This window comes from Mirounga leonina, unplaced genomic scaffold (assembly GCF_011800145.1).
Source record: "Mirounga leonina isolate KUSES-001 unplaced genomic scaffold, KU_Mleo_1.0 Mir_174, whole genome shotgun sequence".
Classification (NCBI taxonomy): Eukaryota; Metazoa; Chordata; class Mammalia; order Carnivora; family Phocidae; genus Mirounga; species Mirounga leonina.
In genome coordinates, this window is record NW_023270451.1 from 25,371,036 (window position 1) to 25,396,468 (window position 25,433).

At 39.7% G+C, this 25,433-nt stretch overlaps 1 protein-coding gene across 6 annotated transcripts in view; it reads left to right on the forward strand.

Annotated features, from left to right (window-relative positions):
• Positions 1 to 9,713: 9,713 nt before the first annotated feature.
• MIOS (meiosis regulator for oocyte development) overlaps positions 9,714 to 25,433 on the forward strand; it is a 36,300-nt gene continuing 20,580 nt past the window's right edge. Inside the window, exons 1-5 of one of the 6 annotated variants that reach the window (XM_035020616.1) lie at positions 9,714 to 9,905; positions 10,818 to 10,968; positions 15,860 to 17,201; positions 17,531 to 17,629; positions 25,104 to 25,358. In XM_035020616.1, the coding sequence (XP_034876507.1) occupies positions 15,908 to 17,201; positions 17,531 to 17,629; positions 25,104 to 25,358 (1,648 nt within the window). In that variant the 5' untranslated portion in view covers positions 9,714 to 9,905; positions 10,818 to 10,968; positions 15,860 to 15,907. The other 5 variants (XM_035020614.1, XM_035020618.1, XM_035020615.1 and 2 more) reach the window with 5 other exon arrangements.

The window sequence follows — 25,433 nt, forward strand, 5'->3', positions numbered from 1 at the left end:
GTCAGAATAATCACAATGCAAAATGACCCTCCTGGAGGCATCTAATGCACAACCCGCAGAACTATAGGCTTCAGCCCTGTGTAACGTCACACTGTTCATGCAATTAACATTTTGGTATAGAGTTGCAAAATCTTTTTTGTAATTTATTTTTACACTTTATAATTTGTATTAACTTATAAAAGACTAGAAATTTCAGTTGCATACAGTATTTTGCTCCTTCTGATTCCATTTGAATGTCACCAACCCATTGAAAACACAGGACTCCATCGGATGCATTATAAAACTTTATTTTACTCCCCACTGTCATTTTGTTTCTATTTTTGAGGGCAAGATTTTTTTTTTTGCCACTTGGATGACATCCCAGGCAGATGCCATGAGTCTTTGGATCAGTTTTTTATATAAAGATCACTTCTTTCACATTTAATCATAAAAACTATGTGCTTCCCACAATCAAAATGTCTATCCCCAAGTAGTAGCCAAAACTCTGAGCTTGAAGATTCTCTTCTCCGCGGCTAGGGCTTGCTTCAGGCTGGAAGCCTACAGTGGAAAAATAGGCATAGTCAACTTTCCCATTTCCCCACTTTGTGCCTCTCTGCCTTTGACACACTCATGAAGAGCAGTTTCTGACTCTTCCAGGTAGACCAGCAGGAAAGAACTACTTAAGTCGACTGTCTTGCTCTGGTTTTGGAAGGTATTAAAGTGATCTCTTTCTTCATTGTGGAGCCTTCCCTCGTTCTTTGGAGACTGCTTCACTGGGGATCTCTCATCCCACGTTCTTTTAAAGCCAACTAGGTCTCTTCTCTGGCGGGTGTCGAATTCCACCTTCTCTGACCCTAGCCTGTTACCAATGGAACACTGCCAGTGCTCTCAACTGAGGTCACCTCACTCCCAGCAGAAAGCCTTCTTATTTGATTGTGCTGTGCTGCCTCTCTCACCCTTGTGGCCCTCATCCTGTCTGCAGGGCATGCCCAGGCATCGTTTATCCTGACAAACCCCAGGAGTGAAGGTTTTCCCAAGAGATGCGCCTCTCACCTCTCAACCTCCTGAACAACCAGCCAGCCTTTCAAGTTTTCAGGCATGGCTCAGACAGCAGACCAACATGTTCTCTACCCACGGCTCTGTTCCTACTTGCACAGATCAAGCTCTCCATGGACAACAGTGCCCTTAGATCTCTGCTAGGGGATTAGAAGTAAGACTCTCTGGAAATGAATTTCTCCAAAGAAATCCCTCTCAGATTTTTCAGTTCCGAACACCCTCCAGGAGGGTTTGGGGTCTTCAGGCTACAAAATCTGTTCCACTTCTGCAGGTCGCAGCATCTCACTTTGGAACGTGCGAGTATTCACCACCTATTGTTCCATTCTGGTCTAGTGGGGCTTTCTTTAGCCAGTTGCTAGACATGGCCAATTCTATTTTTAACATCTTATTACTCAAACAGATATGTTGTATGAGCATGGATAAATCCTGAAAGAGAAACAGAGAAATGAAAACAGTTGTGCATGGTGGGAGTACCTGAATTTTAAGACATTTCCTTCAATATTGTTTACACAATAATATTTTTAAATTTTTGAGCTGGAATGGAAGCATTCATATATTTGTGTAATTTTTCATCATGCATTCCTTATTTTGATTCAACATATAATGAGGAGAACAATGATGACTGTAACACGTATCCTACCCTCAAGGAATTCACAAGCTATATAAGTATATTGTGAAATAATAGGTAATAGCATTATTACAGTATATGAATGTGTGTGTGTGTGTGTGTGTGTGTGTGTGTGTGTGTGTGTGTGAAGAGACAAAGAGTCTGACAGAGGCACAGAAGACAGGGTGCCAAGTAGTTTGGAAAGGTAGACATGACTTCCAGCTATGGGAGATATTAAGGAGGAACTAAGTGATACATATTAAGGGATGAATAGAATTTAATTTTCCTAATTCTTGGAGAAGGACATTCCAGGAAAAAAAAAATTGGAACAAAGTCATGTTACCAGGTGGTGGATTGTGGAATTCCTTGGTTCTTGTCTTCTCAGAGGAAAGAATTCAGTAGAGAGCCCCAATAGAATGGTAAAGTAGCAAAGATTTTTCATTTCCCAAAGTGAAGGTACACTCCTGGGATAGAGAAGTGGGCTGACCTGAGGATGGGTGGCAGGATGCTGAGTTTCTCATTGTGTTCTTTTATGGGGGGGAGTATTTGGTCTCCTCCCTCTCCCCGCCTCCCCATCTTGTTATTATCACTCCAGCCTTGAATCTGCCTTGGTTTCCTCCCCTCCAACCTTTTAGGCAAGTTTGTGTTAGTCATCTCCCCATGAGTGCCTAAGCACAACCAATGGTGGGGGCCCAAATCTCAGTGCAAATGGTATTATAATGATGTTATAACAGCCTCAGGGTTACTAGTGGACAAGGTCTTTCTTAAGAGCCCATGCTCCAAAGTTGAGGAAGTCCCTGTAGCCTGTATCTTCTGCTTATCAGTCTGTGCTAAAAAGTAAAGGGATTGATCTAAGGGAGATGGGACAGTGTCTTAGACAGAGACCAGGTGCTCCCTAGCAATTGTCCATCTGTTATCCTCCTGTCTCTCCTCTTGCTCATGTGCATCTAACTGCCCACTCTATCAAGCATGTTAGAGGAAAAGTGCTATATAAAAGTAATTAGGGACAATTCAGTAGGGCTAGAGCTAGTATGGGTTAAGGGATCAAATGAGAAAAACATATTGGGCCAGAATGGGGACATCTTCATGTTGATAACTTTTTTAAATATCCCAGAAGCTTTTGTGCATGTCACATAGAGAGGAATATCCACCATTATATGTAATTTATTAACCTTTAAGTCATTAATATGTATTTTACCTCATTTATACATCTAATACATTAAAAATATATTGATTTAATAAGTTACATTTCCTCAGACTCATAAACAGTGTTGCAAACTGAATACTTCTTCTCAAGTTTAGAGTAGCAGATTACTTTAAATGTTTTTCAGAAGCTAAAATACACTCTACTGTGCAATTATAAAATTGACTGATAAAAAGTTCCAAAAGGGTTAGCCTTTAGGAAGTAAATTTGTTTCCTCATCATTTCTATCCTGATTCTAATTCAGATTCTCTTTATGCCTCTGATTTCTTACCCCTTGAATTTCTTCCTGGGGTTGCAATTATACTTACTAAGAAAGTCAGGCTTAGCTTCTCAAATAAGCTGCTGATGGTCCAAGATTTTGAACATGAGAATCAAATCCATTATCCATTTGAAGATTTTATGGTCATACATTGTATGTTACTTCAGCAACATTCCAAATTATTGATCGGGCCAATCAGATATGCTTTGGTTTTTGTGTGACCTGGTCTTTTGCTCAAAATAACACTGATTCTGAATGCATCACCTTCATAGTTAGATATCTGTCTAACTTTCAGCCATGGCTCTGGGAATGTTTTTCTCATCTTATTACCAAGAGAAGCCTGTCTTTACAACTGCTTTGGGCATTGTCTGGTATAGGTAATTCTGAAATTAATTTGATCCATTGAAAACACAAGTTTTCTTTCTCACTGACTGGCAAGACTTACAGTATGGACATCTTAGCTGCAGGCTGAGGAGTCTGGTGGCTGCTGGTCTGTAGGGAACATGAATCAGTGAAGAGTTCTACCTAAGAGGGTCACTTGAGATGTGCTTAGGAAGATCAATCTGGCCACACAGAGGAGATGGTTTAGAGGAAAAAGGTAGAAATGGAGGAATCAGAGGCCAGTTGGGAGACTATTGTCTGGGTGAGCAGTAATTAAGACCGAAACTAGGGCAATGGCTATGGGAGCAGAGAGATTAGCAGAATTTAGCCACATCATCTGTTTCAAAAGCCCAAATGTGATTTATTCAAATCCCATCCAAGGAGGGGAAGATACCAGGCAGCACAATAGCCTGTGTTTCACTAGGATTAACAGTGCTGATCAGATAGTATTTTGATGGCAGCTACCTTATTGCTTCAGTGCTCATCAGAAGGGATGAGCCAAGTTTCTTAGTCAGTTCAGGCTGCTATAACAAGGTACCATAGATTGCATGGCTTGTAAACAACAGATACTTATTTCTCATAGTTCTGGAGGCTGGAAGTCTGAGATCAGGGTGCCAGCATGGTCAGTTCTGATGAGGACCCTCTTCTGGATTTCAGAGTGCTGACTTCAGTATGTCCATACATGGCAGGAAAGGGTTGCAAGAGCTCTCTGGGGTCCCTTTTGTAAGGGCATTACTCCCATTCATGAGGGCAGAGGACACATTCATGTGATCTTATCTCACAAAGGCCCCATCTCCTCATATCATCACATAGGGTGGTAGGATTTTAACATATCAATTTAGGTGGGACACACACATTCATTCCATAACACTAAGTTACCCACAAATGAAACAGAGACCTGTGAAGAAGTAATGAGCAAAGCAAGAAATATTAGCATCCTAGAACGGCTCCAGTTACTGAAGCATTTAAGATGCTGCTTAAACCTTATTATTTCTGCCTTAACTTCATAGGTACGGGATTATGATATGTCTGTCTATCATGGAATTAAGCATCCTAATTCCTCCAACTATACTCTTTAAAATAATACTCACTGGGTTTTCTCCTCATTAAAAAAAGCTTTACACTTTTATTTTAGAAAACATAAAGTATAATGAAGAAAATAATGATCACTTTTAAACCTACCACACAGAGGAATCTACTAATAAAATGTCACCATTATTCCTTCCAGTCTTTAAGGAATAAGGTTGGAATTATGATATTTATTCCATTAGATATGATTTTATTCCTATAACAATAAACCATGAGTATTTCCTGTATCTTTAAATGTTTTTCTTTTTTTTTAAGATTTTATTTATTTGAGAGAGAGAGAATGAGAGAGAGCGAGTACATGAGAGGGGGGAGGGTCAGAGGGAGAAGCAGACTCCCTGCCGAGCAGGGAGCCCGATGTGGGACTCGATCCAGGGACTCCAGGATCATGACCTGAGCCGAAGGCAGTCGCTTAACCAACTGAGCCACCCAGGCGCCCTTTAAATGTTTTTCTAAAGAAGAGTTTAGCCACCTAATCCAACCTGCCACCTGTTTCTATAAATAAAGGTTTCCTGTACCACAGCCACATCCCTTTGTGTATGTCCTACCTGCGGCTGTTTCTGCGCTGCGATGGCAGAAGGGAGGGGTTGTGATAGAGGCAGTGCAACCTGGAAAGCTGGAAATATTTACTATCTGGCCCTTTACAAAAAACGTTTGCCAACTTTCTGTTTTAAAAGATTATTTTAATAACACCTAGAACTGCATCAGGTGGCTACCATTTGATAGTTAGAAGCACAATGCTGGGGTCGCATTGCCTGGGTTCCTAACCTCGCTCCACCACTTAAGAGATATCTTGGGCAGGGCACCTGGGTGGCTCAGTCAGTTAAGCCGTTAAGCATCCGACCTCTGATTTTGGCTCAGGTCATGATCTCAGGATTGGAGATTGAGCCCTTCATTGGGCTCCATGCTGGTTGTGGAGCCTGCTTAAGATTTTCTCTCCCTGGGCACCTGGTGGCTCAGTCAGTTAAGCGTCTGCCTTTGGCTCGGGTCATGATCCCAGAATCCTGGGATGGAGCCCCATGTTGGGCTCTCTACTCAGCAGGGAGTCTGCTCCTCCCTCTGCCTGCCCCTCCCCCTTCTTGTCCTCTCTCTCTCTCTCTCTCAAATAAATAAATAAAACCTTAAAAAAAAAAGATTATCTCTCCCTCTCCCTTCGCCTGTCCCCTCATTCCTCCCTATGCCCCTCCCTCCATTCCCTCTCTCAAAAGAAAAAGAGTGAGATCTTGGGCAATTTACTTAACATTTCTGTGCCTCAATTTTCTCATTTGTAAAAGGGGAAAATAACAGTATCATCCTCATAAAACGTGATGAACATGTGAAGTCCATGATGCACCTCCTCAATGTTCTGCTTCAGTAACAAATGACTTAGTCCTTCAGCTGCTGGGAAAGTTGTCAGCAGATGGCCTTCAGCTGGCAGCCATCTTTGGGGACTGCCTTGACAGAGAAAACTGCCTCACTCAAAGCCACTTGTCCTTCGAGGGACAGATCACATTAGTGACATATCCACATCAGTGGGGTAGTATGCAGTCCTGAATCCCTTGTCCCAACTCAAGACAACTCTGGAGGGCCAATCCAGTTTCAAAGTTTCTCATGGATTGGCTAAGGCCTTTGTTGGTATTGAATCACAGCTCAGCTCCTCCCTCTGCCCCATCCTGCATCTTCTTCCTTCCTTCCACTGGGTTGATCCCAACCCTCCTTCATAAGTATCCTACATCCCAATCTCCGTCTTGAAATATGGTTCCAGGGCACCCAACACGAGACAATGTTAAATGAGCCTATGTTGGAAAGCATCTGGCATGTAGTAGATACTATGTAATTGATTTGGGAGTACACTTGAATACTTTTCAAAGACCACTATTTTAAGATATCTCAGATCTTCGGGCGCCTGGGTGGCTCAGTTGGTTGGGCGACTGCCTTCGGCTCAGGTCATGATCCTGGAGTCCCGGGATCGAGTCCCGCATCAGGCTCCCTGCTCTGCAGGGAGTCTGCTTCTCCCTCTGACCCTCCTCCCTCTCATGCTCTCTGTCTCTCATTCTCTCTGTCTCAAATAAATAAATAAAATCTTTAAAAAAAAAAAGATCTCAGATCTTCTCATCCACAACCTGTGTAAAAAGATTACCTAAGCCATGTCACATGTTTCCAGGGCCCTAATTTCCCCTTGATACCTAAAAGCAAAATTTGCTCTCACGTCCATACTGATTTTGTGCAGACTGATTATTGGATCAGTTGGAAATAAAGGGAGTTGGGATTAGCCAGTCACAGACTCCACAGAATGTTCCAATAGTAACTGAAGTGCTGCTAAGGGCAGCAATAAATAAGAAGGAAATAAGCAGTTCTTCAACTTTTGTCGTTTATTGGTTTAAAACCACAACAAACATCTTATCCTGGATCACCACAACATGCATGAAGGAGCTTAGAAAGAACGGTATCTTGTTAAGGACACAAAAGTTTAAATTAAAAAACAAAACAGAAAACCACGAGACTAAACTGTAGCAACTCTGGCATCCGTTACAAAATCCATGTTTGATAAAGTCAAGTAGTGTAACCTCAGAGCGGTGTGTTAAGTTCTCTAACACAGTTTAATCTTCTAAAAACTATAATGCCCTCTCCCACTCAGTAACTCTTTTTGAATACATATCATGCAGCAGGAGCTATAGGAAATCCAGAGTTCTATACTAAAAGTTCAGTACTCATAAGGAAAATGCCATCTGTCATTTTCCAGACAGCAGGAAGGGAAGAGAGGAAGTGAATGGCAAGGAGCTTCTCTTCTACGGAATCCAGGTTTACTAACAAGGAATACCATTTAGTGGAGAAGGGGAATGGATTTCTAAGGAGAATGAGAAAAGCGTCACTTACTGCTCTAGGGATTATAGAGTGCAAGGAACTGGTGGCAGCATGAGAATACACTTCCACAAAAGCTTAGATGGAAAAGGAAGGAGAGAAAAATATATTAGCTGGAGAAAAGTGTAGAGGAAGATATCGTTTTAGGATTTATTGAACAAATTTTTGTTGAGCACATACCTGTGCTGTGCACTGTTTTAGGTTCTGGAGATTAAGCAGAAAATAAAATAGATGGAGTCCCTGTGTATTAGGGAATAGGCCAAGGTGCTATAACAGGTCCCAATAACAGCAATTTTTAAAAGAACACAGTTTATTTTCTCTTGTGTAATGGTCTAGACGTCTATGGTTGATCCAAGGGAGGAGGTAGCTCGACTTTCTGAATTAGACTGGGACTTAGACTAATGGGGCAGTTCTGTCGCCCATAATACATGGCCTCCATTTCTATACCATATTTCTTTTTGCCATTTTCCAGACAGCTGGAAGGAGGAGGAGGAAGTAGATGTTGAGCAGCTTCTCTTTTAAGGGACAGGATCCATTTCTGTTCATATCTCATTGGTCACAACTTTCTGATATAGCCATACCTAGCTGAAAGGGAGGTCCTTCAAGGAATTGTCCTCTCTAACTGGGTCACCAAGTGCCTTGCTAACATTTGGGGGTGGAGGTATAATGGAATGAAAACTGGTGATGTGGAGCATATATTCGAGAAGGGGAAGACAACTATACGCAAGTAAAGAGCAGTTTTGGTGAAGAAGTGGCATGAAGGCCTGAGAAGAGTAAATTTGGGGGAAAACAGGAGGATGTAGGATTACAGAGAACCAGTATGGCCTTCTTCTTAGAGGATAAAAATGGGAGTGACTTGAACATATGTTGAAGGTGAAGAAGCAGTAGAAATGGAGAGGTTTAAGACACACAGAAAAGGAGAAATTGATGGTGCAAGGTCCCAGAAGAGGAGAAATATATAGGGTCTCTCCTCTTCCTCTGTGTCAAGTAGAAGAAGGTAAGAATGGGAGTGAATGATGATGTTGGGGGCAGGAAAGAGAAAATAATAGGAAGCTGTGGGGAATTCCTACCTAATAGCTTAAATTCTTTCTGAAGTAGGAAGCAACGTCATGTCCTGAGGGCAGACTATGTATACAGTAGAACGGGTAAGGAAGAGACTTGTATTGATCTGGAAATACGGGGCTGAGGCCTGAACCACTGAGAAGATGGGCAAGATAGCGTTTGAAGTGGTGAATCTTATGGTATCTCCCTGCAGCTGTACAGAACTTTCTTCGGCCTCCAACTTCTCCAAAGGCAGGAATGAATTATGGGAACCAGAAACCTAGAATCCTCTTTCTCCCCCACTCTCTTAAGTCAATCATCAAGCTCTGTTCATTCCATCTTCTAAATATTGCCCACACACTTCTCTCCACCCCCACTCTCCATACCACCGGTAGTTTGGATTACCATGATCTCTCATTGGGATGCTAACGCCATCCTTCCCTTTTCTCCCTGAAAAACTGATCACACAACTTGCCTAGTTAAAAATCTTCCGTGACTGCGCCATTGCCTATAGGGAAAAGTCCACCCAAACTCACTAACCTCGTTTCCAAATGCCTTTCTGATACAGCATCTTAATTTCTCCCCACTTCCTCTGCTCATCCATCCATACTTCACTGCTTCCCCATTGAGATGCCATCCCTACTCAACCCGCACTTGCTCTTCCTCTGCCTTTAGAAGGCTCTTCTCTCCCAACCTCCTCCGCTGTTCCCTTTCCCATTTAATCCCATATTCATCCTTCTTGTGTCAGCCTAGTGGTCCACAAGAAAGCGTTCCTGACCTCCAACACTAAGGGGGCGCCCCTCCTGTGGAGCACTGTATTAGCCCTAACAAGTTATCACTGTTTTCTGCCGGGACCGCGTCTTTTTTGTCACTCCAGTGTCCCCAGCATTCCAGCAATGTGCCAGGTACACAATAGGCACTCAAGATGTGTTTGTGGAATGAGCAAATGAATGAATAAATCGTGAACCACATACCCTGGAGTTTCTACTGCATCGATGGCCTGCAGTAAATGGTTAATGCAAATTTAAAGTAATCAAATGAGCTGAAATGTATGTAGTACTAGAGATAACGCATCTCCGAGAGGCTGTGCCCGGGATACCTCCCGCAGGTGCGCGTGCCCGGGATACCGCCACCAAGCCGCAGGGGCGGGGCCACCGGGGGTGCGCTGGAGCGCTCGGCCGGAAGGCGGGGCCTCCGGGGCAGTAGCCCCGCCCCGGGGCGGTGCGACTCCCCGACGACGGAAAGGCGGGGCTCACGGGCGGGGAACTCCCCTTGCAAGACCGAGCGCGTCCGCGCGTCCCGGAGGCGCGCGGTGTTGGGGTCTTGGGCCCCGGCCGGGTGACCCAGGTTACTAGCCGCGGCCGCCATCTTGCCCGCGTGCGGACTCCCACGGCGGGAGGGGCGGTGACCGGGCCGGAAGTGGCTGTGCAGCGGCCGCGCTGCCTCCTCAGGTCAGTGAGTTGTGGGTCAGGCCGCGTCTAGGCTTTCCCAACGCGGAGGCCCGGTGCATGGGCTCGCGTGTGCCGGGGCCACCGCGAGGGGCCCGGGAAAGCCCAGTTAAAAGGCTTGGGCGGGGGCCGACCCGAGGGCCTCCGCGGAGCGGTGGCGCGGGGCGTCGTGTTCCGCGCTGCGGGATAACCGCGTCGGGCGGCCGGCCGGGCCTAGCGGGGAGCCTTGGAGCTGCGGGCGGACCTCCTCCGGGCCGCTGGGTCCGCGCTGCAGCCACACGCGCGGCGAGTTCGTGCGGAACCGCGCGTCCTGGCGTTGGACGGGAAGCTCAGCCAGGTGTCTGGAGCGTGGGAGTGGCCCTCAGGTTCCTGATTTACCCGGAATAGCAACGAGCCATGCTGTAGCTGTACTCTTTTAAATACTTCCTAAAGGGCCTGTCACCGGGTTAGCTGTGCTTTCTGCATGTACGACTAATGAAAATTCCCTAAGAGGATGAATAAAGCCATCCACGTGTGCCCCAAGCATTGCTAAATTGCTTAGCAAATGACAGCATTTACAGGCCTTTTGTATAACTACATTTTTAAAGGAAACTTATGAAGTGCCTCTCCTTGAAGATGGTGAGGGTGAAAATTTCTTTACTGTTGTTATTGTCATAGTAAGAAAAGGAGAAGACAACAACAAAAGGATGTGAAAGGGTGGTTGGGTACCTTGTACACCTCGTATTATGGATCGTCACTGTCCAGTAGCCACACGGGGTTGAGATATGCTTAAATGTAAAATGCACAGTGAATTTATAAGACTTGGCACCAAAGAAAAAACTCTCAATTTTTTACATTGATTACATGTGGAAAAGGGTATGTTTTTGATATGTTTGGTTAAATAAAATATATTGTTTAATTTCATCTCTTTTTCAGTGTGGCTACTAGAAACTTTTAAATTATGGCTAACACTGTATTTCTGTCGGACAGTGCTGTTAAAGATACTCTGGTGAAGAATGCAGAATCAACATGGCTTTCCTTTGCCCAGAAACCATTGATGGGAGGTGAACTCTTGTTAAACCTGGAGGTGAGGATGTAAATATAAACTGAATTATTGCAGATTTCACCCCTCCTCCTCCCACTTTTCAATGTCTCCAACATTTGAAAACATTAACTTCCAGGGCTGCTGAAGGAAATCATAGTGATACTAATAGATATGTGATGTGAAGAACTCAATTTGTCACAACTTTGTGAGATGGAAGTAGGGTGGGTTCTTTCGCTTATTTTATAGTCTTGGTGTATTAACAGACTTGTTAGAGTCTAGCCAAGAGTGGTTGGAGGTCCTCTGACTCCAGTTTCAATTTTCTTTGCTTTTCATCATATTCCTAGTCATCTGTGTTCATGTGTCAAGATCCATCTGAATTGTGTGTTGGATTGTAAAGAAATATATTTCTTAAAAGGGTGCTTATGGATGTACCTCTCTCTTCAGGGCCAGCTTTGTGATATGCAACCTGTGCAGTCATATAAGGCCCATCGTTTAGAAGGGCTGGTACTTGGTTTACTGCTTTGTGTCACCACCTTGAAATTCTTAATAATTTTTGAATAAGGGGGCCCTGTATTTTCATTTTGCACTGGACCTTGCAAATGATTTAGTTGATTTTTTATTCTGCAGTAATCTAGGATGGGAGTTGGGAAGTGTTGGACAAGAACTAAAACATCTGGTCTTCACTTTACTCCTATGTGAAACAAGAAGAGCTTGCCAGTCTCTCTCCAGTTTTGTGATTCTGTATGAATTACTGTGATCAGGTTTTGTGGCTGGTAGTATAAACATTGTACATGCATAATAACATTAGGAGAAATGCTGATATTCCTCCATTGAGTGTCATGCAAATCAAAGACTTTTTAAACTGTAGTAACACTTTTTTTTTTATGGTGGATTTTTCCATGTGCCACCAAGTTTTCTTATAGATCATCCATGTAAAGAATATGATTAGAGGGTGGAGGCCTATATTAAAAGTGTGATTATTTGAGCATTTATCTTTTGATAAGATAAGAAGATAGGCCAGATCTCCAGATACCTCCATTTAAGAGGTTTCCTCTGTCTGTGAAGACATGAGTGTGAACCCTTACTTGACAGTATCTGTTCCTTCTTTTTGTTGTCTTAGCTACATCCTGTTGCATGAGGTGCCTCTTCCTTCTCATTCCTAAATTTTTAAATTCTCTTTAAGATTGCACATAACTTCAGCATTAGCATGCAGGCTTTATTAGATCAGTTTATTAGTCTGCTTGGGCTGCCATATCAAAAGACCATAGAGTAGGTGGCTTAAATAGAAGAAATTTATTTTCTCACAGTTCTCACAGGTTGGAAGCCCAAAATCAGGGTGCCACTGTGATCTGGTTCTGGTGAGAGTTCTTTTCTTGGCTTATAGATAGCTGCCTTCTCACTGTGTCCTCACATGGTGGAGAGAGAGCTCTGTTCTCTCTTCCTCTTTTTATAAGGGCACCAGTTCTATCAGTTTAGCACTCTACCCTTAATGACCTCCTTAAACTCTATAATCACCCTCTTAAAGGGTCTTTTTCTAATACTGTCACACTGGGGATTAGGGCTTCAACATGAATTTTTGGGGGGGCACAGTTTAGTCTGTAGCAACCAGGGAGCTTATCTTTCTCTGTTCACTACCATGTTCTTAGCATTTAGAACAGTTTCTAGTACATACACTATGCTCAATAAATATTTACAGAATAAATGAAAGACAGGTATTAGAGTGATCCTCTCTTAGGGTGGTTCATTGTGGGCTCTTGCCCATATTGGAACCAGTTATGACAGTGGGCACTTCGCTCTTGGCTGAAGCCAGTCTCTACTAGGAAGGATAAGGCATGGAAGCATGAGGAGATTGGTAAAACTTGGACATAGCAGTGTGAGAAATGTCAGATGGAACATTTAACAAATAATTATTAAGTGCCTAGCCCTAGGCTGGGTATCAGAGGTATAAATGGAGAACAAGATACTTTTCCTGCTTTTACAGCGTTTATAATTTAGTAGGAGAGACAGGGTGATGTAAAGGAAGGAATACTGTTCGCTGAGAGTACTATCTAAGTAACCTGACAGACCAGAGAGGGGAAAGAGGATATTTGATGTCAACCATGATGTTTAAGAGATGGTCAAGCATGTGTTAATTTGGCCTAGAAGGGAGGGAAGAATGCTCCATTTGCAAAGTAGTGGTGATGGAGGGCAGAGGGAGATTACATTCCAGGAACTGAAAAGAAGAACAGCATAGCTAGAACATAGCAAGGAGGAAAATGGTGTGCCTTGATGCCAAAGCAGTAGGTAGAGAGCAAAGCATTTAGGATTTTATAGGTTATATTGAATATTTGGAACTCTATACTAAGAGCAGTTGGAAACCATTAGAGGTTTTAAGTAGGGATTGTATAACCTGGCTAAGTTTGCGTTTTAGAAAGGTCCCTGTGATACTACATAAAGATGAATTTCATAGGCCTGAGTATACAAATGAGTAAAAGAATTGCTGAATCAACACCATAGGCCAAGGATGTTGCATACCTTAATTTCTTATGGAATCAGTCCTCAGAGCTGTGGAGACTTGGCAGCCTGAGTGGAGGAAAGAAGAGTAAATAATTGGGTTGATCTAGGCTTGGGGAAGACAAACTGAAAGTGGCAAAAAAAAATGAAGAAATTGAGGGTCTAGTAAAAATATAATTGAAATGACACATCTTGAGCATCAGACCTCTTAAGGAAGGAAATAAACCAGTATAAGAATTCTTAGAAGTTTTTCCCAGTCATCTAAATTGTATGAGTATATTGAATTCTGGACTGATAATTCCTGACTGAAAGTTTTACAAGATCAAAAAGTAAAGGAAGTATGTTTGAGCTGAGTTTATTTAGTGTATCTGTATTAGGAGTCTGAGCGTGGCTCTACATCTGGTACAGGGGATCAGGGGATGAATGAATCCATAGCTTCACCTTTTAATAACTGACAACATGGCTGTACAGATTCTAATTGCCATGAAGACACTAAATGTCTTTGTCCTTTTTTAATCCAGACTATAACCTCTAGCCAGAACTGGTTAGAAACAGACATTTAAATTTTTGTTAAGTAACTTTTGCTTTTAAAATACCACTTCTTTTAATTTTTTTAAAAATGTATTTATTTGAGAAAGAGTGTGTGCATGGGCACATGTGCAGGTATGGTGAGGGGCAGAGGGAGAGAATCTTCAAGCAGACATCCCCCCGAGCGTGGAGCCTGAAGGGGGGCTTGATCTCATGACCCATGACATCATGGCCTGAGCCAAAACCAAGAGTCAGTCACTTTAACCAACTGAGCCACCCAGGCACCCCTAAAATACCACTTTTAACATAGCTGTTTTTAGTTTGTGTTTAAATGACTATCATCTTTTCAAAATTCCATGTCAATATTAATCAAAGTTTATAGAATTGAAAACTGGAAGAGCCTTTAATGATCACTTAATTCGCTTCCCAAATGCAGTGTGTGTACCACTGGTCATAAACAGGATGATTTTAGGTAAAACATAATCAAGCATTTTTTTAAAATTCCAATATAGTTAACATATCAAGCATTTTAGGGGTGCTTGGATGGCTCAGTCACTTAAGTGTCTGCCTTTGGCTCAGGTCATGATCCCTGGGGTCCTGGGATCGAGCCCTGCATCGGGCTCCCTGCTCAGTGGGGAGCCTGCTTCTCCTCTCCCTCTGCCCATCCCCACCACTCATGTTCTCTCTCTCTCTCAAATAAATAAATAAAACCTTTAAAAAAAATATTAAGCATTTTAATAGTTACTCATTTATTTTAATGTGTCTTAGAAAAAAATATTTAGTATACCATACCTATGATTCATGGACTTAAGGTTGAGGTTAAAATCGATTCTTATTTTAAATATAGTCCCTTTAAATAAAAATATTGAATAAAAGTAGGTGGTAGATTAATGAATTTGGGAAACACTAATCTAAACCAACTCTTTTGCTATATAGATGAGACAACAAAAGGACCCCTAATCACAAAGGCCCTTCTGTGGTGTGTAGGTAATATATGTCAGAGCTAGCAATAGAAGTTAACTCTATTCAATACATGCTACTGTTAATTCTGCCATATTGGGTTGCTTCTTACTGTTGAAACTTGAGGAAGAGACCTGTCTTAATAGTGGCATTGTACTTTAAATCTTCATTGTCTGTTATGGTGGCCACATGTGGCTATTTATATTAAAAATAAATGAAAAGTAAGTAAGATTTAAAATTTGTATTAGTCACATTTCTTGTGCTTGGTTAGCCACATGTGGCTAGTAGCTACCCTATTGGACAGTACAGCTAGAAAACATTTCTATCACTGCAGAAAATTCTGTTGAGGGGCACCTGGGTGGCTCAGTCGTTAAGTGTCTGCCTTCAGCTCAGGTCATGATCCCAGGGTCCTGGGATCGAGCCCCACATCAGGCTCCCTGTTCAGTGGGAAGCCTGCTTCTCCCTCTCTCACTCCCCCTGCTTGTGTTCCTTCTCTCGCTGTGTCTCTCTCTGTCAAATAAATAAATAAAATCTTAAAAAAAAAAAAAAAATTCTGTTGAATAGTGCTGCTGTAAACTGTTGCTAAAGAACATGATCCATAACCCTTTAAAGTTTTATCCCCTTCAAAGAAATGATGCTTATTAATTTGCTCACCATACTGAAGTTCTGTTAACCCTGAGGTTAATGAAGTTACTAGTAAGAGTGCAATTAAAATAATTGATCATGGGAAATAAGGCCAAAATGTAGTTCTCAGAATCTTAGCACCTCATCTTCTTGGGGGAAGTTCTTTTTCCCTTTTTAATCAATAAATATTGTCATGAATTCATAGCAGTTAGAATAAATATATTGAAAGACAGAGTACTTGTATAGAGAATTTCCTGACTTTCCGAATAGTTTATTCATCTTAGAATTGTATTCTGTTAAGATTTTAAAACTTTTTATTTTTAAACAGATTTTCAGTGAATGGACCTAACTGGACTCTTTGAGGACATCAATAAACATGAGCGGTACCAAACCTGATATATTGTGGGCACCACACCAAGTTGATAGATTTGTTGTATGTGACTCTGAACTGAGCCTTTATCATGTGGAATCTACTGTGAATTCAGAACTCAAAGCTGGATCTTTACGTTTATCTGAAGACTCTGCGGCTACGTTACTATCAATAAATTCAGATACACCATATATGAAATGTGTTGCCTGGTATCTTAATTATGATCCTGAATGTCTCCTAGCAGTTGGACAAGCAAATGGTCGAGTTGTACTTACAAGTCTTGGTCAAGATCATAACTCAAAATTCAAAGATTTGATAGGAAAAGAATTTGTTCCAAAACATGCACGACAATGTAATACCCTTGCGTGGAATCCATTGGATAGTAACTGGCTTGCTGCTGGGCTAGATAAACATAGAGCTGATTTTTCGGTGCTGATTTGGGATATTTGCAGCAAATATACTCCTGATATAGTTCCCATGGAGAAAGTGAGACTTTCAGCAGGTGAAAATGAAACAACATTATTAGTAACAAAACCTCTTTATGAATTAGGACAAAATGATGCTTGTCTCTCTCTTTGTTGGCTTCCACGAGACCAGAAACTTCTCCTTGCTGGTATGCATCGTAACTTAGCAATATTTGATCTTCGGAACACAAGCCAAAAGATGTTTGTAAATACAAAAGCTGTTCAGGGTGTGACAGTAGACCCCTACTTCCATGATCGTGTTGCTTCCTTCTATGAAGGTCAGGTTGCAATATGGGATCTAAGGAAATTTGAGAAGCCAGTTTTGACTTTGACTGAGCAACCAAAGCCCTTAACAAAAGTAGCATGGTGTCCAACTAGGACTGGTCTGCTTGCCACTTTGACAAGGGATAGTAATATTATTAGATTATATGATATGCAGCACACACCCACTCCCATTGGAGATGAAACTGAACCCACAATAATTGAAAGAAGTGTGCAACCTTGTGACAATTACATTGCTTCCTTTGCTTGGCATCCAACCAGTCAAAATCGAATGATAGTTGTAACTCCCAACCGAACAATGTCTGACTTCACTGTTTTTGAAAGGATATCTCTTGCCTGGAGCCCAATTACATCTTTAATGTGGGCTTGTGGTCGTCATTTGTATGAATGTGCAGAAGAAGAAAATGATAATTCTTTAGAAAAAGATATAGCAACGAAGATGCGCCTTCGGGCTTTATCCAGGTACGGACTCGATACAGAACAGGTGTGGAGAAACCATATTTTAGCTGGAAATGAAGACCCACAGCTCAAGTCACTCTGGTATACCCTGCACTATATCCTTTTCATTATGAATTTCATGAGATGAATCAGGTAGAAATGTTCTTAAAATTTGCTGAAAGATCAGTTTGTAAATTTTATTCTGAATGTTTTATATGCAAATACAAGTTACATAATGCTAAAATTACAAAGTAAAAATTATTTAAAACTGTTGAACTTGAAATGCTGCTTTACAGATTGTGTAGAAGGAAAAGTTTATCTCTGCAATAAAGTAGGACCATCTTACTTTGGCTGACACCTATTATGAATTGGCTCCAAATCAAAATAAATTTAGCTTTGAAATATGTTATTATGCATCATTAGTATTTCCTATGCATTTAAATACTTATGAAGCAGTATACAGAAGATATGGATCAGAAGTCTCCAGGAAACAAAGGATCATTGGTTTATGCAGGAATTAAATCAATTGTAAAATCATCTTTGGGTAAGAAAATTCTATTTTATTTTCTAAAGTATAATTTTTATACTGTTATTTTTCCCCCTTTATCCCCATCATTGAGTTCAGAATAATGTGCATACATTTTTTTTATTGTTTTGGGGGGTTTCTCGTTAGATATTTTAGTGAATTGTTGAGTTAAGTGCGTATTTTATATCCAGAATTCTTTTTGGGGGGGAGTCTTGATTCATTGAAGTGATACAGTCTTTCTAATCTATTCATTTATTCAGTGTTATTTTTTTTGAAGACCCATTTTGAGAGGTTTTACATTAGATGATTTATAGGATCCTGGTTGTTTGTTTGGATGTTACCACAGTATTTTGCTTTTATAAAAACTAAATAAAAAGACCTAATTGAAGGAGATCTCTTTATTGTGCTGCCCAAATGCTTTCACTTAGCTGTTTAATGGCAAGCTCTGGGTAACTATGTCATGAAGTATGGCCTTACCTGAAGGAGCCTTACCTGAAAGAGTCCTTGATGATTCAATGAGTATATGAGTTAATGCAGGGTTGAAATTGATCAACTGTTTGAGAATAAAGATGACAAAAGAGCCAAACTTAGTTTTTCACTGAACAGTTATTCTTATTGTTTTTTATTGGAATGGAATTGTGCATTATATTATAATGCTTTACCCAAACTAGGATTCAGTATCTAGCTTTTGATAGCAATCCAAATTTGGGCTCAAGTCAAGCTGCTAGAAAAGTAGTTTATATTATTCAAAGAGTGGCAGTTCAAGTAATTGGTCTTTAATAGGATTTTCATAAATACTATACAAATAATACAAAATACAAAAAATACTAATTTTAATAAGAATAGGTTAAGCATTTCAATTAAACTGTTATTTAAAAAAATTTAAAGGACTTTCACATTGCTTTGTCCCACATTGCTGAAGATGCAGTAGACACTATTTGATAGATTTCATTTTGGTATTTTCTCACTAGCTCTCCACCAAAAAAGTAACTTTTATTATAAATAAATTTATTATAAATAAAATACATGGGTCCAATTAGAAACTTCCACTTTTATTAATATAAGTAAAAGGGCAGATATACTGTAATATCCCTGTAAATGAGCCTGCTCATGACTTTAGAACTGCTACTGCAAAGATTTAAACACCGAGTTTATAGAATTTTTAATATTTTTGCTATATAGTAGGTCAGGCCTCATAGCATTCTCAGTTATTCTGAGGTTTATTATTGTTTTTGTTGTATTTTGATATATTTTAGGGGAAAACCTACAAACTGCCTCTGAGGAAAAGCAAGAGGAAAAATAGAATATATTTCTGCTGCAGTAGAGAGAAACTGAATGTCTTGAATTAAGAGTAATCTTTACCCAGATTAAAAAACTACATTGGAAAGATTTCCTCATTGCTAGACTTTCAGCTTTTTTTTTTGTTTTGGTTTAGATATTTTTGTTTCTACAGCCCCAAAGTGAAAAGTAGAGAAATAACTGTCAAAGGTGGCACATGTGGAATTCAATTTTTTATCTGGCCATACTTCTTTCTTTAATAGTATCTCATGATTCAACACATAGTCAGGTCATTGGGCCATCTTGCTCACTGTATTAGAGCACACAGTGAAATTTTAACTTTGGTGATAAATATTATATACTGAGTGCTTACTGTGAATTAGACATGCTAATTGCTTTCCCCATGTTACATTATTTAATTCTTACAATTATAGTATGAGGTAAATTTATTCAGCAAATATTTATTATTTGCTTATTATATGCTAAGAATTGTCCTTGGAATAATAAGATATAACTATCAACAATCTAAGTCTCTTCCCCCATAGACACTGAACAAGGTAGATATTACCCATGTTCTTGAGAAGTTTACATTCTAGTTCAGAATATGAACAAGTAACTAGGCAATTTACCATGAGGAAGAACAAACAGTTATGTATAGAAGAATCCTAATGTGGGTGTAAGGGTTAGAAAGGGTTCCATGGAGGAGGTAAAAACAAAGACAAGGAAGGTCCAGACAGGGAGCAGCATATGCAATTAACCCAGAGGAGAAGGGAGCATAGCACATTTCAGTATTGCTGGAACAGTGTGAGAAAGGAAATGAGGAAAGAACGGAGACTAGAAAGGTAAGCAGTGGGGTAAGTAACTCAGGACTTAGAAATCATGGTAAGAATTTAAGGAGATTTATCATCCTATAACAAAGGGAAACCAAGGAAAGATTTTGAAGAGTCTTGACAGAATTTGATTTGTGTTTTAGAGCTGTTGCTATGTGTGGAATGAATTGGAGAGGATCAAACAGGGACCTCAGATAAAAGTCACAGTAATTAGGGGCACCTGGGTGGCTCAGTCAGTTACGTGTCTGCCTTCGGCTCAGGTGGTAATCTCAGGGTCCTGGAATCAAGCCCCCCTAGTCAGGCTCCTCGCTCAGCGGTGAGTCTGCTTCTCCCTCCCTTTGCCCCTCCCCCCTGCTCATGGGCGCGCGCTCTCTCTCTCTCAAATGAATAAACTATTTTAAAAATAAAAGCCACAGTAATTAGGCAAGACATGAGGGTGTTCCTACCAGTGGCAGAGAAGCTAGAGAAATGTGGATAAATTAGAGTGAGACAGAATTTAATGATTGAATAAAGGAGATGGAGGGGAGGGAAAAGTGAAAGATAGCACACATATATATAGCTTAGGAAACTGGGTTAATACCAGTACCAGTTAATTACATAGGATTAACATAGGAAGAGTGCATTTGAGAAGAAAAAAAGTTTGTTTTGGAGAAAGTTGAATTTGAGAAAGCTAGGTGGAGATGTGCCGTAGGCAAGAAGTTCAGAGGAGGTTGAAGAAGTAGCCATCCATTTTAAATAATTCTTCCAAGAAATTTGACTAAATGAGGGAGGACAAAGGATATATAGTAAAAGCAGCAAGTGAATCTGGAGTCATAGGAGGGTTTTTGTGTTGCTTTGTTTTTGTTTTTAACATGGGATTGATTTAAGCAAGCCTAAATGGCTGATGTGAGGAAGCCCATACAAAGAGGTTGAAGATGCAGAGAAAAAGGAGTAGTGAAGAGCAAAATTCCTAGGAATATGACAGAGTGGGATCCTGAGCACAGGTGAAAAGATTAGCATTAACCTGTACCTCTGAAACAAATAATACGTTATATGTTAAAAAAAAAAAAACAACAAAAAACGATAGCAGGAGGGGAAGAATGAAGGGGGGGAAATCGGAGGGGGAGACGAACCATTAGAGACTCTGGACTCTGAGAAACAGGGTTCTAGAGGGGAGGGGGTGAGGGGATGGGTTAGCCTGGTGATGGGTATTAAAGAGGGCACGTTCTGCATGGAGCACTGGGTGTTATATGCAAACAATGAATCATGGAACACTACATCAAAAACTAAAAAAAAAAAAAAAAAGACTAGCATTAAATAGGAGGATGTACACTTTCTCCATACCAGCCAGAGGGGAAGGGGAAAGGTATGCAGGTTGTATAAGGTTTGGTGACTGGAGGCTGAGGAGCTTTCCCCTGATGGCTCCTCTTTTCTCAATGTAGTGGGTTTGCTTATTGAGAAGGAGCAGGTAGGCTGTAGAGAGAAGACACTGAGAAGAGGAGCCAGAGTTGTCTTGAGAAACATGGGAGGATTGTAGGGCAATGCTGTTTTGCCAGAACATAAAATAAAGGACAGTGGACTGAGAGAATTAGGGTATTGGCAAGAGAATAATTCATTTGTTGATCTTTGGGAGGGAAATGACAGAAGACTGATAAAAATATGAGGGATCAAGAGATTGTGAGGTTGAAAAATTTAGAAGTGAGATTTCTGGAAGGCTATGAGGTTGTGGTAAGAAAGTGGTTCTTATGAAGGAGGAACAATTTGGAGTATGTCTATGAAAGGAGTGGGTGAAGTCTTGGAGGTGTGAACCACTAGAGATAAGGAAGCAAAGGAACAGAGAGACTAGTTTATTGGGTGGACCAAGTGTTGAAGTCAACCAGGTTGAGAATGCATGTTCTAAGAGAATGTTTAGTATAGTCTTGGGGAGAAGTGTTCATAATGTTGTTAATAATTATAGTTCTTTCCTTGTAGGATGGCAGAAAATTGCATAATAAATGTTGGTCAGCCTTCCATCCAATATGATGAAAATATTTTTTATACTTGAGGGGTAAATTCTGATCTAGAGACCTTGTCTCTTCAGAATTACTTTAATGGATAGAATAGATAGGACTTAATGTTTTTAACAACAAAATGTTCTTATAAACACTGGATAATTTTACTGCTTTGTTATGTAGATGTAAAAATGCAACAAATGAATATCTACAAATAGCATAGTGTCTGATTGCTTGGTGTAGTATTTGAAACCAGTTCTTAAAAAATGTTTTTTAATGTCTAAGTAAACTTGTTTCTCTCACACCCATCAATAAAATGCCGATTCTATTATTTATATATAGTGCAGTCTCAAATTTAGGGGATACAGTTTTGTCACTTTAGTATTGCATAACATGCGTAAATAGATTTTAATTCTTTTTTAGAGATAGTTAAAGTTGTATATTTTAAAATTCCTACATTGTTAAAAATAATGACTATACACTTAGAAATGCATAATATCGTATTGCTTATTTGATAACCCTAATTAACCTGTCACACAGTTATCAAGCCATAAGAAGACCTCTAGACAACCAAAATACATGACACAATATCCAGGCATTTGACTTAGAGGATATTTTTCCACCTCTTAGTAATGAACTCTTTGGAGTCATATGTATTGATCTTTATTCCTTGACACACTTTCTGTAAAATAAAAACTCTAAGAAACTGGAATCTTACTAAGCTATGAGGATTTGTTTGAAAAAATGCTGCTTTTTGTTCAACTGTTTAAAATTGATATTTTTACCATTTAATATCCTCAGCATTGAATCCAGAATTTATAGGGGAGATATGAAAATAAATACCTTATGGTACATTGACAGCTTGTTCTACTTGAAATGTAGTACCTCCATTCTATCTAAATTTAAATTTGTTATTCAGAAAAGTAATGTATTTAATTTTTAACATACATGTTTTAACTTAATCATTATTTAAAATTTTCTAATAGTTCTTAAAATTTCACTTTCATATGCTAAAAGTGATTTTGTCTTGAGTAACTTTCCTCATGGTTGCAAAGAGAGCAGCATGCTTCTTCTTTTCAATGGGCAGGTGGTTCTCTTAAGGAAAGAAAACTTTTCAGAAGTCTCTTCCCGACCCCTTGAGCTAAATGGCAACAGTTTCCATCAGTAAGGTTAAAAATAAGTACTTTCAAGTGTAATTATTTAACTGTTTATTAAATTTCCAGAATTTTACAAATAACTCATCTTGAAACGTTTTCATAAAGCAGTGATATATAGCTTAAAATATGTCCTAACATGAATAATATTGCAGGCTTTTGCCACAGCCTAACATCATATAATGAAGTAAGTTATTTAAAAGTGTGAATTAGGTATGGCGAGTTTAGACTTCGGCTCTGTACTAATTTTACTCTACCTATGTATTTAGACTAAATGGACTTTAAGAAATAATGTTTTGCATTACTTATATATGTATATATTTGATTTGTAAATGACAACTGATTCAATTGGGTTTTTTTAAAGATTTTATTTATTTAGAGAGGAAGAGAGAGAGAGAGAGCATGCACATGGGGGGGGCAGAGGGAGAAAGAGAAGCTCAAGCGGACTCCATGGTGAGCATGAGCCTAGTGCTGGGCTTGATCTCAGACCCTGAGATCATGACCTGAGCGGAAATCAAGAGTCAGATGCATAACTGATTGAGCTTAACTGACCGAGGCGCCCCCCCGATTCATTTTTTAATATTTTCTCAATTTTGCTTGTGTTCATTTCTTTATTGCCTTGATCAGATGAATATAGTTAAAGTCAACTTTGGACAGTATATTAGTTTTTATATTATACATTTATTATGTCATCATTTCCATGGGCTGGAGTCTTGGTATACCTTCACAGGGTCCTCTGCTCAGGGTCTCACAAGGCTAAAATGAAGATGTTGGTCAAGTTTCTAGAGGTTGGAGTACTCTTCCCAGCTCATGTGGTTGTTGACAGAATTGATTCTTTGAGTTGTAGGACAGAAGTATCCTTGCTGGCTGTCACCAGGGGCTGCCCTCAGCTCCTAGAAGGTGCCCACGCTTTCTTGCCACACAGCCTTCTCACAACAAAGCAGCTTTTACTTCCAGTCCAGCTGGAGAATCTTTCTCATTTCCTCCAGACTCTTTTAGAGGTGTCACGTGGTTACGTCAGGCCCACACAGTATAATTTCCCTTTGATTAAGTCAGAGTCAATGGAGTAACAACCTTAATTACATCTCCAAAATGCTTTCACTTGTACTATCTTGTGTTATTTAGAAGCAAGTAACAGATTTCACCTGTACTCAAGGGAAGGGGATTATGCAAGGGTGTGGTTACTAGGGGGCAAGAATCATGGAGCCCATTTTACAATTCTGCCTACCACAGATAAGTTGAATTATTTCTTAAAACCTATTTATGTTGGATCTAGTTATTTACAAAGGTATAATTACTGTAGTATATATGAGTAGATAAACATAGAATTACTGTAAGTTACTTCTAATAAAAGATGTTTGTAATGTTGGACGTTCTTGCTGCCTAATTCATAATTTAGTTTATTCTGAAAATCCTTTTTGTTAAAATAACAACACATAATTCTACAATGACAATTTTGATGGTAAAACTTTGTAGAACATTTAAGAATTTGAGTTGCAATTAAGAGTCAAGTTTCATATTTATTTGTTTTACCTTAATTTAGTACCATTAGGTTCATCTGCCTGATTACAGTCTAATGCTGGATGAATTATTTAGATTCCTTATGAAAAGAGAATGAGAATATAATGTCTTCTGACTTAGTGAAGAGGAAGAAACCTTCAAATCATTGCCATTGTATTTTAGCTTTAGTATTTAAACTTTTGAAGTACTTTTATATTTATTTCATTTTTTCATATATATGCATACAAAGAGATAGAAAATGGAAGATGGAGAGAGTGTGTACTGGATCTTAAGCACTGGGGATAACCTTTCAAATAGAAACAAGACGCCTGCCCTTTTGGAGCATATGTTCTAGCAGGAGAAGAGAGAAGTCTGAAAATTAATAAAATATGGTAGCTTACATTAGATCTAAAGGAAAGAGAGGACACGGTTTCACGTTAGATAGTAACAAGTGGCACTCTTAGATTAGGTGGTCAGGGGGGCTTCTGTGAAGCAGTGAGTCAAACTTTTATTGTTATCAAACATTAATTGTTCTTCCCGTAGCTCTTTTTGATATCTCAAGGAACTGTTCAACTTAACAACATGTAAAGTATGTTTTGTTTGTAGCATATTTTACATTTTTGCTGTCATGAGTTTGTAGTTAAGAAGTCAAATATCCAAAGTATGATGTTGAAATAATCTCTGTGTAAAACGGACTTATTTTCTAAATATATTTCAAAAAATAATAAAGCAACTAATATAAAAATACTTCTCCTTTTAGGAATGGTGGAAAGCAGCAGACATAATTGGAGCGGTTTGGATAAGCAAAGTGATACTCAGAATTTAAATGAAGAGAGAATCTTAGCTTTACAGCTTTGTGGGTGGATAAAGAAAGGAACGGATGTAGATGTAGGGCCATTTTTGAATTCCCTTGTACAAGAAGGGGAGTGGGAGAGAGCCGCTGCTGTGGCATTGTTCAACTTGGATATTCGACGAGCAATCCAAATCCTGAATGAAGGAGCATCTTCAGAAAAAGGTATTAGGTTATAGTCTAAGATAATCATAGTTCGTAGAAGCCTTTAAAGAAAAGATGCTGATAACTTTCAAATAT